The sequence below is a fragment of the Centroberyx affinis genome, unplaced genomic scaffold (assembly GCF_046629955.1).
Source record: "Centroberyx affinis isolate AG114_WGS23_722 - 3 ecotype Tasmania unplaced genomic scaffold, CSIRO-AGI_Caff_v1 ptg005099l_1, whole genome shotgun sequence".
NCBI classification, from domain to species: domain Eukaryota; kingdom Metazoa; phylum Chordata; class Actinopteri; order Beryciformes; family Berycidae; genus Centroberyx; species Centroberyx affinis.
The window spans coordinates 28,132-45,904 of record NW_027282524.1 but is presented as its reverse complement, the minus strand read 5'-3'; the positions used below and the strand labels follow the sequence as shown (position 1 = coordinate 45,904).

Below are 17,773 nucleotides of genomic sequence, written 5' to 3'. Positions count from 1 at the left end.
CGTCTCCCATCCACGCTTTTCATTCTCCACTCCCGCATTCATTCTTCAAATATCTCCACCGTTGTCACACATTTCTTAGTATGCTAAATACTCACACTCTCTTTTCCCTCATTCCCCGGTCCTTGAGACTATGAAGCAAAAATTAAAATCTGAACAAATTGAGACACGGACACACCATATATGGCCCTCTTTGCGTCTTTTCTAAGAACACTTTCACCAATGTAGATATGTCATTATATGCCATTTGCCACAATTGCAATCTTTTACCAGAGTCTTAATAACAGTATTCACCTTAAGACAGTGGGGACATGCTGGAAATGACATATGACAAATGCAGAAAATGATAGTCTAAGAACAGTTGGTGCCAGAAAGGGTAGTGTGTGTCTGTGTGTGTGTGTGTGTGTGTGTGTGTGTGTGACATCTTTATTAGATAACACTATCAGTGTATATCTGTCCCTGTCTCTATGCCCAGGCAAACAGGTGGCAAGGCTGGTACCCTGGGCACAAACATGATGCCACCCATTGACCCGCTCTTCTCTTTCTGAGGGCAGCAGCAATTGCCTCTCATCTGCTGCATATGTTATCAGAGCATTGATGTTCAAGACAGCACCCATCAGAAAGTATTTTTTGAATTATTATTACTGTAAATACACAACATATGACTGTTTATTGTTTTGAGAACTATTTCAAATAACCACAACCTATACATAAATGTAAATGACCTAATCCTTGGAGGAATCACAACAGTAATTGTATCCAGTGCTTTATGAAATATGGTAAAACTTTTATGTTCCCCCTTGAGGGGAAAAAGCTATTGTAGAATATCTATTCTCGGCATTGATTCTCGTTTTCTCTTCCTCTACACTATTCTCTGTGGCTTTCCTTCTGTCATTTTTCATCGCAGCCATTTTCTCTGCTTTTTAGAAATACCACTCTGACATAAATTGCTGCCACAAAGTCCAAAGCTCCACCCTCACTACCTATCTTTTCTCCTTATCTCTCTCTCTCACTCTTTCTCCCTCTTTCTCACCATGGTGGAATCTCCTGTGTTGTAATTGCCAGTGCGAGTGATGGAGTGTGTCTGTCAGTGGCTGCCTGATAGCTCATCTATACGCACATTCATACCCACACGCACGCAAACACACGTACACACACACACACACACACGCACACACACACACACACAAACATTCACTACTATACACACACATTATCGGTCACATTATGTGTGCCCACATTCCAACAAGAAAATGTGCAAACCTACACTCCCACAGGCACATATGCTCACACACAAGCAGTAGCTGCAGGTGACAATGAGTGAGCTCTCCATTTCCTCTCTCACTTGTTGGTCCATCTCTGCCCTCTGACTTTCCCCTGCCTCTCTTCTACCTGTAGTATCCTCTCCCTCTCCCCGTTGCTCTCCAGTTATCTTTTCTTCTCTCAATTTCTTCTTCCCTCCTCTCTATCTCGCTGCTCCCATATCTGTCTAAAGAAATAGGCCTGCCAGCCTTCCTCTCTCTTCCCTGTTCTGAGCCTGCTGAGAAGACGGAGTTGGCTCCCTAACTGTCCATACTTTCCTTTCCTGCTATGCCTTTATCCTTCCATTCATCTCTACTTCCATCATTCCATCTGTCCTTTTTTGGTCTTGCATTTGCTTCCTGTCTTCTCCTCCATCTCACCCTCCATTTCTTTCTTCCCTTCCCTTCCATCACTCCCTCCATCGCCTCGTCTAGCCCTATCTCTCCATAGACAGTCTGCCAGTACCGTGCCTGCTCCAGCCCTCCTAGAGCAATCCCGTTACAGGGCTAATGCTGTGAAAAATGACAGTGAACCGGCGCTTTTACCGCTGTCACCACCGCTTTGGGCCCGCTTGCCGCCCACAGCCCTGTTGCCTGGCAACTCCCCAGACAGCTTCCCTCCAAAAGGCGAGAGCTCCCGTCTGCTCTGCTGCGATAGAGGCCCGGGCCTAATAAGCACAATTTCTCATTTTGTCTTATCATTTTGTTGTTGGTGGCACAAGTTTGCTGGTGTGGAGCTGGGAGTATGCAAAGAGCACTGATGTGGAATGTGTGTCTCACATGAACAAATGATTTGAAAAAAGTGTGACTTTTAGAGCATTGTTGTTTGAATAAGAGGTTTTATGTCTGGGGTTGAGCCAAAGCACGTAAATGGTGAGGATGTAGATGATGCAGCAAAGCTGTAGACCAGAGCTGGAGAGCTCTGACCACTTTCCAGATTGTTTTGGATGCAAACTATTGCCATACAACACACACTTAATACATTGTGGGGTTTGGTACATTTACACCCACAGCCTAATTCACTCTGCATGTTAGTTGATACTAGTTTGGTCAACTGCTTTGTCCTTTAAGCTACACTCTGTAACTTTTGCAGTTACAGAGGACGGCTGAAGGCAGAGGGGATGAAGCCAATCCCTGGGGAGCTGTATCTGCCATGCTACACCTACTACCATCCAAAATAGCCTGCAGATTGCGGCGTAATTCTCCTCATTATTTACCTACAATATGTAAAACGCATCACGTCCTGTGCCCTGAGAAGATTTCCTGCCACTGGTCATGCCTGATCGGACCAGAATGGGCCAAACAGGGGGTCTCATGCATTGCTGATAGGTGGATTTTCTCTTGTTCAGTCCAAACAAATTACTTATATTGGAAATAAGGCAGTATCTTTTCATTAAAAAGTTACACAATGTAGCTTTAAAATGAAATGTTCATCCTTGACTTCCAGTACTTGCAGGATCCCTCCTCTCTCCCCTGTCAACTAATTGTGGTTCCTTATAAAAATAGCCTCACTGTGCGTCATCTCCTGCCCCACTTTCCTGTGTTTCCACCTCCTCAGTGGCTTTTAAGGCAGAAACCCCGTTCTACCAATCCTTCACCTCAAGTTAACAAACGCCATCCCGGAATAATCTCACAGAGATGACAACGAGACATATGGTTGCCACGGGAACTCTCAGAAGGGGTTACAAGAGTGCTTTGACAAAGTGTGTGAACTCACTGCCACCGAAGCAGTCCTCTTGCTTTAATGTGTTTCTGTTTTAAGACATCAGAGGTTTCAAAGGTCTTCTACAGATGGTGGAAAAGTTGACTCTACATCAGAGTTTGTGTTGTCGGGGTTCCGACTGCTATGTTATCTGAGTTTGGGAGACACAATCTCTTTTTGAAATTGCTTGTGATGTGATAACTGCATGTGTAATCCTTTGCAGACTTTTTGAATGTTGAGAGAGAAAGAGAGTGAGAGCCAAATGAGGAACGCTGTGTGACAGTTGTATTCCAAGACAGAGGTATACAGAAAATTAAGCTGTTGAATGCAAAAGGAATTGTACCTTGAAACCATACTGTAACACAGGATAACGGGCTAATTTCTGTTGGTGAATCAGTCCAGCTCATAAATTGCCCATTTCCCATTTTAAGTGATCATCACATAGATACCATTTAATATAAAGCCATCAAGGTCATAAAGAAAAGCAGGCAATTTCCATTAATGTGGATGAAAATTGAGAATATGGGGGTTATAATTGCTAGTGGAAGAGATATATGTGTGTGCGCATGTGTGCGTGCGTGTGCGTGTGCGTGTGCACGTGCGTGCGTGTGTGTGTGTGTGTATGTGTTTGTGGGTAGCTGGCTTGAAAGTGACAGCAGGCCTGTTGAAAGGTGTGGCTAAATGGAGCAGATAAAACTAGGCTATGCAGTCTATGTAGTTTACGAGGGGACAGAACCAAAGCCCAGCTAACATCTCTGTACCCTCTTCCCTCTCTCCACCCCTCTTCATCGCTAAATTGTCCTTCATCATCCCTCTCTCCCCTTTAACGAGACCTATTTGTGCCATGACCCTGAATTCAACAGGCACCATATGAAATACAATATATAATGTAGATTCAAATGCCTGCACACACACACACACACACACACACACACACACACCATCTGCTGGGCCATTAGACATGTCATACTGTAAATAAGCCAAAAGACACACACACACACACACCTAGTGAGCAGCATGGCATTATGTCCAGCCTTGCCCCAGATGACTCACACTTGATATATTGGTACAGCAGCAGCCAAATCCATGCACCCCACTCTAATGCTTTTAATAAAGGCTTTTTGAAAGCTAAGCCCAAGACACAGAGAGGGAGAGAGGAGGGAAAGAGAGAGAGGAGAGGTGACGTGTTTCATCGCATTAATATACACCCCAGGTGCTAATTTGGCCTGTAAGTCACCTGTGTCACCAACTGTGAGAAAAAAAAAAGTGGAAATGAAAAGAAAGAGAGAGATGAAGTGAGAGAGAGAGAGAGAGAGAGACGGAGACCGGGATGGAGAGACAGAATGACGGAGACGGAGGCAGAAAGAAAGAAGGGAGGAGGTGTAAATCACGTTAATGAATAAGCTTCATTAGTCGTGGCCATTAGCGTCCTAAGCTAGGATTAATGTAACTTCAGCCGACTTTGAAGAAGCCCGGGGGCCATGGCGGGACACAGTTTGATTATACACCTGGATGTTTGATCGCTGACACCATTCATTCTGGCTAGCAGCGGACGACCAATCTAGAACAATCTGTGTACCTTTTGTCCCTCGGAGCGTTCGCCCACAATGGATGAATGTGAAATTAGAACACCTGCACAGAGAAAATTAGTGTGGAAACAGACCGTGGGCTCTCTAACGATTTCCTCCACTTTCAGCTCTGGCACTAGCTTTCTGCACTGGGTTTATTTGCTCCTCAAGGGGGGAGCGTTGTTTTTGACTGCACACATACAATCTGGGATATAGACGCTGCTCATTTTTCTGTCACTTTTGGCCATTGCCTCTGATTTGTTCATTTATCTGATTTGTTTTTTCAAAGCAATATAGACAGATTTTTTTTTGGGTGTACTCAATTCTCTTCCTCTTCTCTTTCCCTGTGTGTGTGTGTGTGTGTGTGTGTGTGTGTGTGTGTGTGTGTGTGTCCACAGGCGGACCCCCAAGGCCGAGACATTTCCATCCGTCCCTTCTTGGAGCACTGTGAGAACACCCACATGACCATTTGGCTGGGCATCGTCTATGCCTACAAGGGACTGCTCATGGTGAGAGAAGAGAGAATAGAAAGTTTCATCATGTACTCATAGTTTGGACATGCACACATCTAAATACACACTTGCACTCTAATACACACCTACTGTAAGTGCACAAGGCTTCAAGTGTAGCAACAGATGCAGTCTGACTCCGATGGCCTTGCAAATGTGCGTTTAGCGAGCCTTGATGCCTTTCTTTTGTCACTGTTATATTTAGTCATTCAGCTCCACTTCTAAGAAGAGTGCACTCGTTAAACCTGAAATATCTGTTTTTACGCTTTATCCTTCAGCTTCCCATGTGCATGTGTGTGAACACGTGGATGTGTGTGTGTGTGTTTGTGGATGTGTGTCGCTTACACACCTCACATGCCGACACGCAGTGACAGTCTTCACCACAGAGTCTGAGCCAAGTCCCATGGGGTTCTGAACCAAGTGTAACATGCTTAAAAACTTTCCTTTTCCCCACCGCCAAGTGTGTGTGTGAATACCTTCATAAACCAGGGCCAACTGTAAATTATGCAAACCTCACTCCACTTATGGCTAGGAGAGAACGACAGAGAGAGAGAGAGAGACAGAGAGAGAGAGAGAGAGAGAGAGAGAGAGCAGTAAAGACAAATCATCTCAAGCAGACTGAGAAAAAAGAAAGAGGATGGAAAGAGGATGGTATAAAAATAAAGCATGAGACAGTGAGAGAGAGAGAGAGAGAGAGAGAGAGAGAGAGAGAGAGAGAGAGAGAGAGAATGGCGGGGCAACAGGTAGAAAGGTTTGGATGACAGGAACAAAGATGGGGGGCGGGAGGGGTGCAAAAGTTAGCATGAAGTGATTGACAGGAGCATCACTCTACTCGTCTGTATCTGCCATATAGAGGGACAGCACAGCAGAGTGAAGCATTAAGGCTTGAGTCATGACACACACACACACACACATATGCATGTACACGCACACATTAACACATTTGCACGCACATATTCACTCACGTGCACACACGCATACACACACCTAAGGTGCGCTAATCCTTAATGACTGCTCTTGTAATTCTGCTGCTTGTCATTCCACTAACTCTCATTTAGACTTTGGATAAGCAGGCAGCCCACCTTACATAGCACACAGTAAATTATTCAGCAGGCTGTGCAGGCTGCTGCTGCTGCTGCTGCAGGTCTGGAGTGGCTAATGTTCCAGGAAACAAACAACTCTCTCTCTCACTAAACAAACCTTTTACAACCAGGAAAGCCGAGGCTGCTGGGCCTATTTAGATGATTTTTCCCCTCTTTCAGTGTGTATCATATAATTTAGAATCATACTTTCACTTAAGTGTTTCTTAATTCTTAAAGCAATGTTTGACTTTACTCTGTATGATATGACTACATGAATATTCAACATCGATGTATGTAACTGCCCATGGAATGTATAGTCACAACCAACATTCATGTTTTTTTCAGACTCCATCAGTATTTGTGAAGAACAGTGAAGAGCACTGAACAACAAAGAACATGGGGAAAAAAACAAGTTATCTCGATCACCCTGCTTTTATTTTATTATGTCTATGTGATTTTTTTTATGTTTTTTTCGGACTAATAGAATTAAAATGAAAGAAAGTGGCATCACTGTCACTGTGAATAGCTGGGATGACCAATACTGATGGCTGTGCATCGACACAGAGATATGAGCGCAAAACTACCATGACCAAAGTGAAATATTGCTGTCAGTTGTAGGCTGGTTGAATTCTTTTGTTTTTATGGAGACGTCCTTGTAACCTTCCCTCATATTTCTTATAAAACCATTTTCGCTCTTTCACTCCCCCCACCCTCTCCCTCTCCCTGTGTGACAGTTGTTCGGCTGTTTCCTGGCATGGGAGACCAGGAATGTGAGCATCCCTGCTCTCAATGACAGCAAGTACATAGGGATGAGTGTGTACAACGTGGGCATCATGTGTATCATCGGCGCCGCAGTGTCTTTTCTGACCAGGGACCAGCCCAACGTTCAGTTCTGCATCGTGGCGCTGGTCATCATCTTTTGCAGCACCATCACGCTCTGTCTGGTCTTCGTTCCCAAGGTCAGTTTATGTGTGTGTGTGTGTGTGTGTGTGTGTCAGAGAGAGAGAGAGCGAGAGAGAGAGAGAGAGAGAGGGAGACAGAGAGTGTGTGAGTGTGTGTGTGTGCATCAGAGTTTTTTTGAGCAAGAGTGCACAACTCTGGATTGCCAAAGACTAGAGTGCATAATTATCACTACATTCACACGCTGCCCTTCACCAAGTTCTGGAAGCTAAAACTGAATCATAACCTCCAGTGAGCTGCTGTGGAGCTTATTCTAGTCCATGTAATTTGATCCCAGAGTGCCAGTGTGACTCTAAAACCTATAACCCTTCTCCCAGTTCATCACCATGAGAACCAACCCGGACGCGGCCACCCAGAACCGGAGGCTAAAGTTCACCCAGAACCAGAAGAAGGAGGACTCCAAGACCTCCACCTCAGTCACCAGTGTCAACCAGGCCAACACTTCGCGGCTGGATGGCCTTCAAACTGACAACCACCGCCTCCGCATGAGGATAACAGAGGTCTGAGCTGAGCAGCGTACAGTTGTGTTGCACTTCTCTTCACTGTGGAGTCACTTTGCTCTGCTCAACACATTCATTGGCTTTGAATTGGAAGAGTTGTTCTAGTTGAAACCAGCAGGCCAGTTCATTCTTGTGATCAGAATTTTTTTTTTTCCTATTATCTTTCTGTGTTACAGCAGTATGTACAAATTCTCAACAACTCTCTAAATTGCTTTAAATCATTCTTAATAAAATTATTGTTTATTGTTAATAAAAGCGACACTGTTCACCAAAAGATTATGCGTTATCAAAAAGCTTTGTCTCTCTGCCTAGCTGTACGTCCTTTCAGATTTATTTCCTAAAAACGTGATGTTCCACATTGCTGACATTGAATGACATTAGGAAAAATCCCAAGGCAATCACCTAGGCTTTCTCTAGATCTCTAAGACATGAATTACTGCTGTTGTACTTGCTTTTGTTCCTGAATGTGGCAAATGCCACACATACTCAGACACTCTTGGAGGACAAGTAATGTTGAATAGGAAATAGTGTCTTTGGCAGACAGTAGTCTGCGACATTCTTCAGTGTTTGTTTTCAAATGTAAAAAGCAGCGACAGCACTTTGTTGTTCATAAAACATCAGACCCAACATTGGGGTTTTATTGTGCTGATGACATCATTATAGAATGTTTTTGCTTGGTTGTCTGTTGTCGGTGATTAATGAAAACAAGTCCAATGTGGTAAAAGACAGTTAACTTCTATGAGTAAACTTTTTTTACATTTTCCTCATACACAAAATGATTTTCTTGTTTTATCAGTGAATTAATCTGTCTGTTTTTCTGCTCACAAAGCTGGACAAGGAGCTGGAAGAAGTGACCATGCAGCTGCAGGACACTCCAGAGAAGACTCCCTACATCAAACAGAACCATTACCCCGACGCCAACAACATCCTCAGCATACGCAACTTCACAGATGGCAAAGGTGAGAAGTTAGCTGTGTTTTGTGTTTTTTTAATATATATAATTTTATTCAACTTTTTTTTCAAATTTTCATCACATGGATTAGACGAAATAAATAGGTTACATCAGAAATCACATCCACCAAAATGGAGACACTTAGGGGAATTAATCATTATTGGTTACGTTTTTATTTTTTTATTTTCAGCTAATGTTGATGGTATTCTCGAGATGAAAACAAAGAAATGCACTTGGCAATATTCACTGTATTATGAACTAATGGCCATGCAACCACAACAGGCATCGTACAAACAGACAAAAACAGCAAATATATATTTCTGGGAGGTTGTGGTGGACAGATATTTCCAGACAGCCTTTCAGAATGAAGACACTTTTGAAATGTTGTGCAATGAGATTGAACCATTGCTCAGGCCAATCAGTTATTATTTATATGACATTTATGTGTTTTAGTCGCTATTAATTGCATAATTTCTTTATCCAAAAAAAACCTCTCTGCTTCAGGCAAGAACTTACGGAGCCCCTCTGGGGTCACATGGTAGAAGAAAAAACTCGATGTGTAAATCCGTGTGAACGGATTTGTAAACTGTGCGAACAGATTTGTACAATAAATGCTAAATTACACATAAAAGCTGTGAAACTCCAAAAACACAAAGCTAAATCAATTTAACTAATTTCACTATCTTTAAATCTGCCGTTAAAACTGTGCGCACGGATTTGAAAACCGTTTCACAATCCGTTCGCACAGTTTACAAATCCGTTCGCATGGATGTACACATCGAGTTTTTTTTTCTGCCATGTGACCCCAGAGGGGCTCCGTAAGAACTTTTTTGCAAATTTTATCAAAAAAAATATTTTCCAATTTGATATTACCGTTTCTAATTTGACGTACCATAATCTGCATGAAAATAATTAGAGTGAAACTACTAACTAACGTACTGTTGCCTTCAATGTTGGCCATTTGCTTCCACAGTGCCACTTGCAGAGTGCACTTTGTCTGCTGTAGGGGTTTGTATCTCTCCTTCTGAAACTAATTCAATACGAATGTCAATACAGAATCAATGATCCAATGCACCTAAGATACATTTTTAGCAGCCAACAATTTAATACAGTCAAATTCATCTCATTACAATACAGTATTACAGTACAGTTTAATACGTTGCAATACGATGAGATTCAATGTAGTCCAAATTGTTCCATTTCACTTCTACCATAGTTTTGCAACTGGTTGCAAGAAGCAATCTTTAGGCATAAATCAATTCAGTTTTATGTGACAGAAGAAGATGTGCAGTAAAATGGTCTTCTTTTGATGACCATGATATGTGGAATCTCATTTGTTGATGAACAAATGAAATGAAAAAATGAAAGTCACATCAAAATAATCCTTTCAAACAGGCTATTGTTTATTACTAACGCCTTGCTGCTATGTTTACATACGCAGCAGCTTCAGTAATGGATTTTGACCATGCAGAGCTGTTGGTGTGTGGCGACTTTTTGATACCTTCTTTCATCACTAGTGCTGCTGCTGGCTGCAGGTGAAGAGGGCAAACAGGGACACACTCTCCCACAGCGAGTCCATGGCATCTCTTAGAATGGGTCATGAGATTAATAGTGCTACCAGTATCACTGCTGCTAGGCAAGTTTTGCATAGTACCACATTTTGATCAAGTTTTCCACCTTTATTATAAAACCCAAAGTGGGGCGACACATTTGAATGCAGTTTGGTGTGTTGTAAATTTGCTCTCTGTCGGTCGACAAACTAATGGATAGAGGAGTATGAAAGGGAGGGGGTAAAGTTTGTTTTCTTTGACTGAGGGGCAGAGAGACACGTGACAAGATTCTTACTGGGCTGACAACACTGGCAGAGACAAGCGTATGGAAACACACAAGGAGTAAATTATATTATTAGGCGCTAAAATAAAAAGATGTGTGTCATATCGAGCTTTTCCGCATCAATTTAGCTGTGATCCCCTCCCAACATCTGCCTGATACAGGTCTTGTGAATCGAATAGATGCAGGTGTATTTCAGACATTATTAAGCCTGGTGCATCGTTTTGAATCGGTGAATCGTTGCACCCATAGCCTGCTGTGGTATAGCAGCATCGCCTGCATTAGTCACCAATTTAACAGACACGGGGTGATGGCGATATATGGCAGCCAGATTCGGCACTTCTGACGCACACGCCGGCACATGATGCTCTCAGGGGTGTCTAATGGATCTGTCTGAGTGTTGGAAGGTAAAAGAGTAAAACAGCTGCGCTTGTTCTGCGGATTGGGAGCGGAGCGTGTCTGAATTGTTTGAGAAGTTCCTCATCTGTGAAAGTTCATGGTTATGCAATGAACTGATGGCAGTTAATGAGTACATTCACAGAGCAACATGTCTCCTGCTCCCTCTTTCTGTTTTTCTTTTTGCTGCTTTTGTTTCTTTCCGTTTCTCTGTTCCTCTAGCTTTTGCTCTTGCTCTCATGCATGCACACACACACACACACACACACACACACACATACAAACACGACCATAGACATAGAAACAGACTGACACAAGCACACTCCCCTCCATTTTAGTCCAAACAGTGTCTGGCTTTAGAAATATAGAGGAGAGGGGAGGGGAGTTAATGTGTGATGGGGACCCATATAACGATAGTTTGGAAATTAAATATGACATGTCCTGCTGTGCAGGTTATTGCTCTACTGGTTGATGGAGCAGCTCAATGTATTGTGTTTTTGAAAAGGGAACACGGAGAGCAAGACATCAGTGCCAAGTTTTCTTATTAGCAAATGAGCTACCACACTACTGCGAGATCTTTGACTCATATTTCTCATTCCAAGACAATTAAAGCAAAATACTGGCTCATACCAAATTTTGTTAGATAACAAATTTTTCAAGTTCTCGAAAGATTTCACAAGAGCTAAAATAACCGCTCTACCTCAGCACTCAGATTTATTTAGCGTGTGTTCAGAGAAAGAGACGCAGCACTTTAGATACGGTCAATCTGACACACATTATGGAAATATAATCACAGGTCATTAAACCTCCTGTAAGGATCACCAGCATATAAACTTGTCCCGGCCTCAATCTGCTTATGCTTGACAGTCATCACCATCATCGCCAGCTCTTAACTGTAGTCATCAGTATTCATGAGAGAGCTGGTCTAAATGTATTGGAGGCCGTGAATGAGTGGCTGTTATAAGAGTAGGACGCCGTGTCAACAGCGATTACAATCACTCACAAAGGGTGAGAAGCAACACTCCACCTCTCTCTCTCTCTCTTTCTCTCTTTCTCTCTCTCTCTGTCTCTCTCTCTCTCGCTCTCTCTCTCTCTCCCTATCTTCATGAATATGTACCAGCACATGGTGGAGCTGGAGAACGCCAGAGGATGACGGAGGCAAGGTGTGGTTTTGTGCGTCTGACCGGCTGGCATCGAGCGCTGGTCTGCGCACCTGAGGGAGCCCCAACTCAGGCTGCACATCATGCCTGTCCACATTTTAGATCATGTTTATATCTCTGCTACATAGTTGATAGCTGATAGTCAATATAGTTTGTACTGTTCAAACAATACAGAACAGATCAGCGCTGTTGCTGCAGAGAGCAATAGCCATGTGACCTTTGGAAAATTACACCCAACACTTTCTTTTCTGATATTCTAATCCCCAAAACAAGATTATATTTTAAAGGCATGCATATATGTACTGTGTCTGAATCCATGATGAAGTGTATAAATATCTATGTCTGTGCTTTTAACACAGCTCTCAGAGCTACAAGGTTAGGCTTTTTTTCAAAGTGCATAGAGGGCTGGTTTTGCTCTAAAATAGTTTTGCGGGCTCAGATGTCCAATGAGGGCACAGAGTACAGCGCTGCGATCAGCGAATCAGGTCAGCGGAATGCCAAGTGGTGGGAAATCTGGGACAACTGGAGGGGAAACTCTGCAGGGAAAAAAGGATCATTCCACTACTCTCCAGGTGCCATTTTGGAAAACTGATAAGGTTGTTTACTGCAGTTCTGATCGTGTTTCATCCTCACCGTCTGCCTCCCTCTGTGACATCAGGGAAATGCAGAAATCATGTCAGGAAGTTTTTTTCTGTCCCCACCACCTCCTGCCTCTCTGGAGGGAGACACAGCATGAGGCAACTTTTTCTATCGTTCTTTCATTCTTTCGCTCTTTCACTCTTTCGTTCTTTCGTTCTTTCGTTCTTTCGTTCTTTCGTTCTTTCGTTCTTTTGTTTGTCCTTTTGTTTGTCCTTTTGTTTGTCCTTTTGTTCTTTTTCTCTTTCTTTCTTTCTTTCTTTCTTTCTTTCTTTCTTTCTTTCTTTCTTTCTCTATCTGTATCTCTGTATCTATTTCTCTCTCTCTCTCTCTCTCTCTCTCTCTCAGAGACTGGAGGGTTCTATTTCCATCTGCTGAATTCATCACTTGCAGGTGTTGGCTGTTTTTGTTTGTGCTTGAAATATCTCATCGTGTAATACAGGTGTGGTTAAATTATGCAATCAGATTCCTATTTTAACATCATGGCTTACACTCAGTTGAGAGATGTGGTCGACATGACCGACTGAAATTCATGTTTCACAGGTGCTGCGTATGTTGGGGAAGCCACAGTGCAACTTATAACGGCTCAGTGTGATGTCTCAGTCGCCACCCGATCATATATGTTTTTTGTGATGTCTCCCTGTGTTTCCCTGTAGATGGGGAGAAGTCAATACTGAAGAACCACCTGGAGCAGAAGCCTCAGGCACAGTGGGGCTCCATGGATCCTTCCAGAATAAACAGAGGTCCCCTGGAGGATATCAACTCGCCCGAACAGTGAGATCTCCCTTCCCTTCAGCACCTCTTCCCCCCTGTTCCCTCCTCCTCCTCCTCACAGCCCCCCCACCCTCCCTCTTCCTCTGTCTTGTCGGTTTTCTCATAAGACTAGACGTCAGATGTATCGCAACCACCAGCAGCTCTCAGGCGGTTGCTCTGGCAACCGAGCCCTGCAAGAGGATGGACCAGTTTTGAGGCCCCATACTTTTCTCTCCCACGCACATCAACATACATATAACCACATATGTGTAAATTCTCCCATCATGCTAGGCCCATACTCACAGCATGTCTGCTCACACTCAGACACACGCATACGTGCACATACATATGTAGACATGCATGCACACACAGACATACAGCTGATTGTATGTTGCCCCAACTCTTAAAAGATGATGGTCTTGGACACTCAAAACACTCGTGCGACAAATACAGATCTACATTCACTTATTATTCATAACGCAGCAAGGCTGAGGGATGTCGACTTCATCAACGGGTGGGGGTGGGGGTGGGGGGGACTTCATGCATCATTGAGAGCCCTCCCTCCTACACTCATTTAACTAGGACTAGGAAGAGAATGCACAAGATAGAGGGACAGAGGGAGAAGGGAGAAAGAGCAGACAAGGGGGGGAAATACTGTGGAGAGGATAGAGGACAATACAGAGAAAGGAAGGCAGAGAGAAGGAGATGGCACGAGCAATGGATTAAGAGAAGGATGTTTAGATAGGAAAGGGGACAGAGAGAGAGATAGAAAGAGAGAGAGAGAGAGAGCGAAAGAAGAAGAGACTCACAGAGGCTTATGTAACCAGTGATTTACAGCTCGCATTGGAAGCAGCTCTGAAAATAGACAGGGAGGAGAACAGAAGTAAAGGAACACTCGGAGCTATTCCCATGCCGCATGAATGTTTGATCACATGGAGGGAAGAGAGATGAAGAGGCAGGGAGAGAGAAGGAGGGAAGAGAAAGAAGAGAGGAATGTAGAGAAAGAAGTTAGAAAAGAGGTATAGAGAGAGTAAAGGTAGAGGAGACAGAATGAGTGATAACACTTTGTCACAGATAAACGTGAAGAGTGCTAGGTATGTATAACTGTAGAATGTAGTGTCTATAGTATAGGTGCATCCTTGTGAAACCCAACAAAATTATTGCAATACACCTTTCTCTAACAAGGTAAACATTGTTCAGGTTGTTTGTTATCAACTGGGATCTCAAAATACATTGCATCAACTCAGAATGGCCTGTCCCATGACTAGACAGTTGAAAGTTCTGCTCTATTCCAAATGTCCTTGAACACTAGTCCATACCCGGGGATGTGCGTGCCACAGCTATGTGCAGACTTGCCAAAAATGCGCATAAACAGCGTAAATTTGGGTAAACGGAAAAATCAGCTTCGTCAGTCCCTGCCTATGCCAATGCTCAATGCCCATGTGCAGTTTCAGATTGATTGGCCAACCCATTGAGGAGCAAAATGGATGCAGACAGACAGAGTTTTCCTCATTTTATAGTAGAAAGACACTAAAGCCTTACCTGCGCTAGAGGTGCTGCAAAGAGCTCAACCTGTGCTATGACTGTTCTGATGATGTAGATACATGTATATGTGTGATGGGGGTGTGTGTAGAAGGCAAACTCCCAATTAAAAGGTATAGAATATGTCAATCTGGTGGCTCCCAAAGGTTCCCAAATTACATCATGAGCAAGCAAAATCTTGTTCCCAACAAAAATAGAACAGGTCAGGATAACTCTGTAGTCCTGAGGACCATTAATATTTCAAAGTTCACCTAATTAAGAGATTTCTTCGAGGTCTAGTGCTGAATGACCTCAAATTACTTTCCCCCCTCTTGATTTTTTACATAACTGGCATTTGGTTATGTAATTGGCTCGCAAACGGCTGGCGGTGGTGGTGGCATTGGCGAGGTACGGTGCGAACTGTCACACCAGGCGGAAGCATGAAATGTTCTTTTTGTCAGACGTGATCCCAAAAGCCTGGAGGCATGGTGGATTAGGGGGTTAGTAGGAAGGGAGAGGACTAGGATAGGGGAAGGAGGGTGCTGCCTTGGAGGTAGCAAAACTGAAGAATGGGAGAGAAAGTCAGAATAATCGCTAGAGGGCAGGTATGAGCTATCCTTTCTCTTGTCGGTCCAGTGTTATCACAGTATCTTTCATGGATGCGATGACACCATCGATGTAGCAAACTATAATTATGTCAAATCTGAATAGTCAAGTGAGTAAGTCCACTGCCTCTGGAGCCACACGTGTTCCTGCTGGGCTAAGGTCAAATCCTGCCAGAACTTTGTCTCCTATGTCTACCCAATTCTGTCTCCAACTCTGCTTTCCAACTGTCTGAATAAATAAGAAATATTGAAGTGAGTGGAATGCCCTTTTTTTTTTTTATTAGCTATATAGTGAAGAGATACAGGAAAGATTGGGGAGAGAGAAGGGGGTGACATATGACAAAGGTCTCAGGCCAGACTCGAACCCAGTCACAGTTACATGGTATGTACCTTAGCCAACTGAGCCACCAGGATGCCCCTGTACACTCACCTTTTAAAAGGATAAAACCTCAAGGAACCTCAGAATAAAGAAGGCCGCATAAACCATGCTAATGTCCACGCTATGAGCATCCTCTTACAGTATAACTGTCTCTCTCTATCCGCAGCATACAGCGTCGACTGTCCTTGCAGCTGCCCATCCTGCACCATGCCTACCTACCGTCCATAGGAGGGGTTGATGCCAGCTGTACCAGCCCCAACGGCAGCCCCGGTTCCAGCCCGCGGCACAGACACATGCCCCCATCCTACCGGGTAATGGTCTCTGGCCTGTGAGCTTCATTCACTCCCCCACCTGGCACTTTGCAGAAGAGACATCCATGGTTCTTTTTTCTACAACAAATAGACTGATATCATCAGCGTATGTGCGTATTTTGTCTCGGAACAAGGAGGACAGGGGGAGGAGAGAGGGAGGGGGGCCGAGATTCACTCTTCATACCTCTACACCCTCCCCCCCACCTCTTTAGAACTGAAACCCTCAGTCAGGAAGGGGTGGGAGGAGAGAGAGTGGGCACGGGATTACCCTTACAAACTCCCATGATTCACAGCGACGTCCCTTGTTCATCTGCTCCCCTTGCCCACGCACATACAGATATGCACAGTCAAACACACACGCATACAGACAGGCACACGCAAACCCGCACACACACATACACAAACACACACACACACACACTGACGCCCCAACAGCCGAGCAGCGGTGGACCAGCCCTGACCTGACGTGTAGCCTTATCTGCTTCAGAGGGGACTGTCTGTTTCTGTTCCTTCTTCGTCGTACGTATGTATGTACTCTCGGCTATGTGTGAGCTTGTCATCCAACTTGAGTATTTCACTGCTTCAGTGACTGGATACCAGTGTGGAAACGTGGAATTTCCACAGCCCAACAAAGGATTCATCCAATTTAACCCCACTCCCACCCCAGCTTGTGGAGACATGTAAATATCATCATTTCTGACTTTGATGTACTGTAAGCTTTGTATATGCTGTGAATGGACGATTAAAGGGGTATTAAGGGTGGAGCTTGTAATAGGGGCAGGAAGTCATGAAAATCTCAAATTAAAACTTAAAAAACCTTGGCATCTTACAAAGAATTAGACATATGTAAGAGATAGAGATTGGTTTGTGTAATATTACTGCTCCACTGCAGTGTGATGATACATTAGCTCATGGGCAACAAAGTAAGATACATCAAAGCCTGTGAGTCACAAAATGTCAAAAGACACCAGGGGCCAATTCTTCTAACTTGGAGTAAGATGCACATGGCTCATTTTCCACTTTGCTAAATTTGCACCACTAGTTTTCCTTAAAGATTTCACATCAAACTTTGCATAGGCCTTTCATATTTTACAACTTGCTTAATGTCCTCAAAAAGCATGATATACAGAATATTGATGCTATGCCTTTTAACAGGTCTCCAAGGCTGCAGATGTTAGAAAATAGAGCTAAAAGACACCACAAGAGTAGTTCCACAGTTGTCTTTAATGTGTGTTATACGCCAAGAAATGCACACGTTCAGATACACACTGAAAACAGAAGAGAGCACCTTATGAATTCAGGTGCTTTTCAGACAAGGCGTTAGTGACCGGCCTGGTCATAGTTGATCCCCACAGAGTGGTCTCCACAGACTGTTAAGATGTCCATCTAACCTAGCCCTCAGAGCCAAGCGGCACGGCTGAGGCCAGCGGGGTTCAATGGCATGAAACATGAAAGACTATGAAGCTGAAGAAGGGATGCTGGAGAGGATGTAGGTCTGCCAGTTCCACAACTTGTTTGGTGTCAAATGGTTGACCTGAATTTCCATGACTGATGGTAAAGGCGATGAATACATGAAAGCCTCATGTAATAAAGCCTCAGCCAGCTGTAGCT

At 43.8% G+C, this 17,773-nt stretch overlaps 1 protein-coding gene across 1 annotated transcript in view; it reads left to right on the top strand.

The window, feature by feature from the left end:
• LOC139666736 (gamma-aminobutyric acid type B receptor subunit 2-like) overlaps positions 1-16,183 on the top strand; it is a gene marked incomplete at its 5' end in the record, with an annotated part of 76,426 nt that extends 60,243 nt beyond the window's left edge. Inside the window, 6 exon segments of the mRNA XM_071546055.1 lie at positions 4,967-5,077; positions 6,894-7,118; positions 7,437-7,619; positions 8,449-8,578; positions 13,250-13,367; positions 16,018-16,183. Coding sequence (XP_071402156.1) covers positions 4,967-5,077; positions 6,894-7,118; positions 7,437-7,619; positions 8,449-8,578; positions 13,250-13,367; positions 16,018-16,183 — 933 coding nt within the window.
• Positions 16,184-17,773: the final 1,590 nt, after the last annotated feature.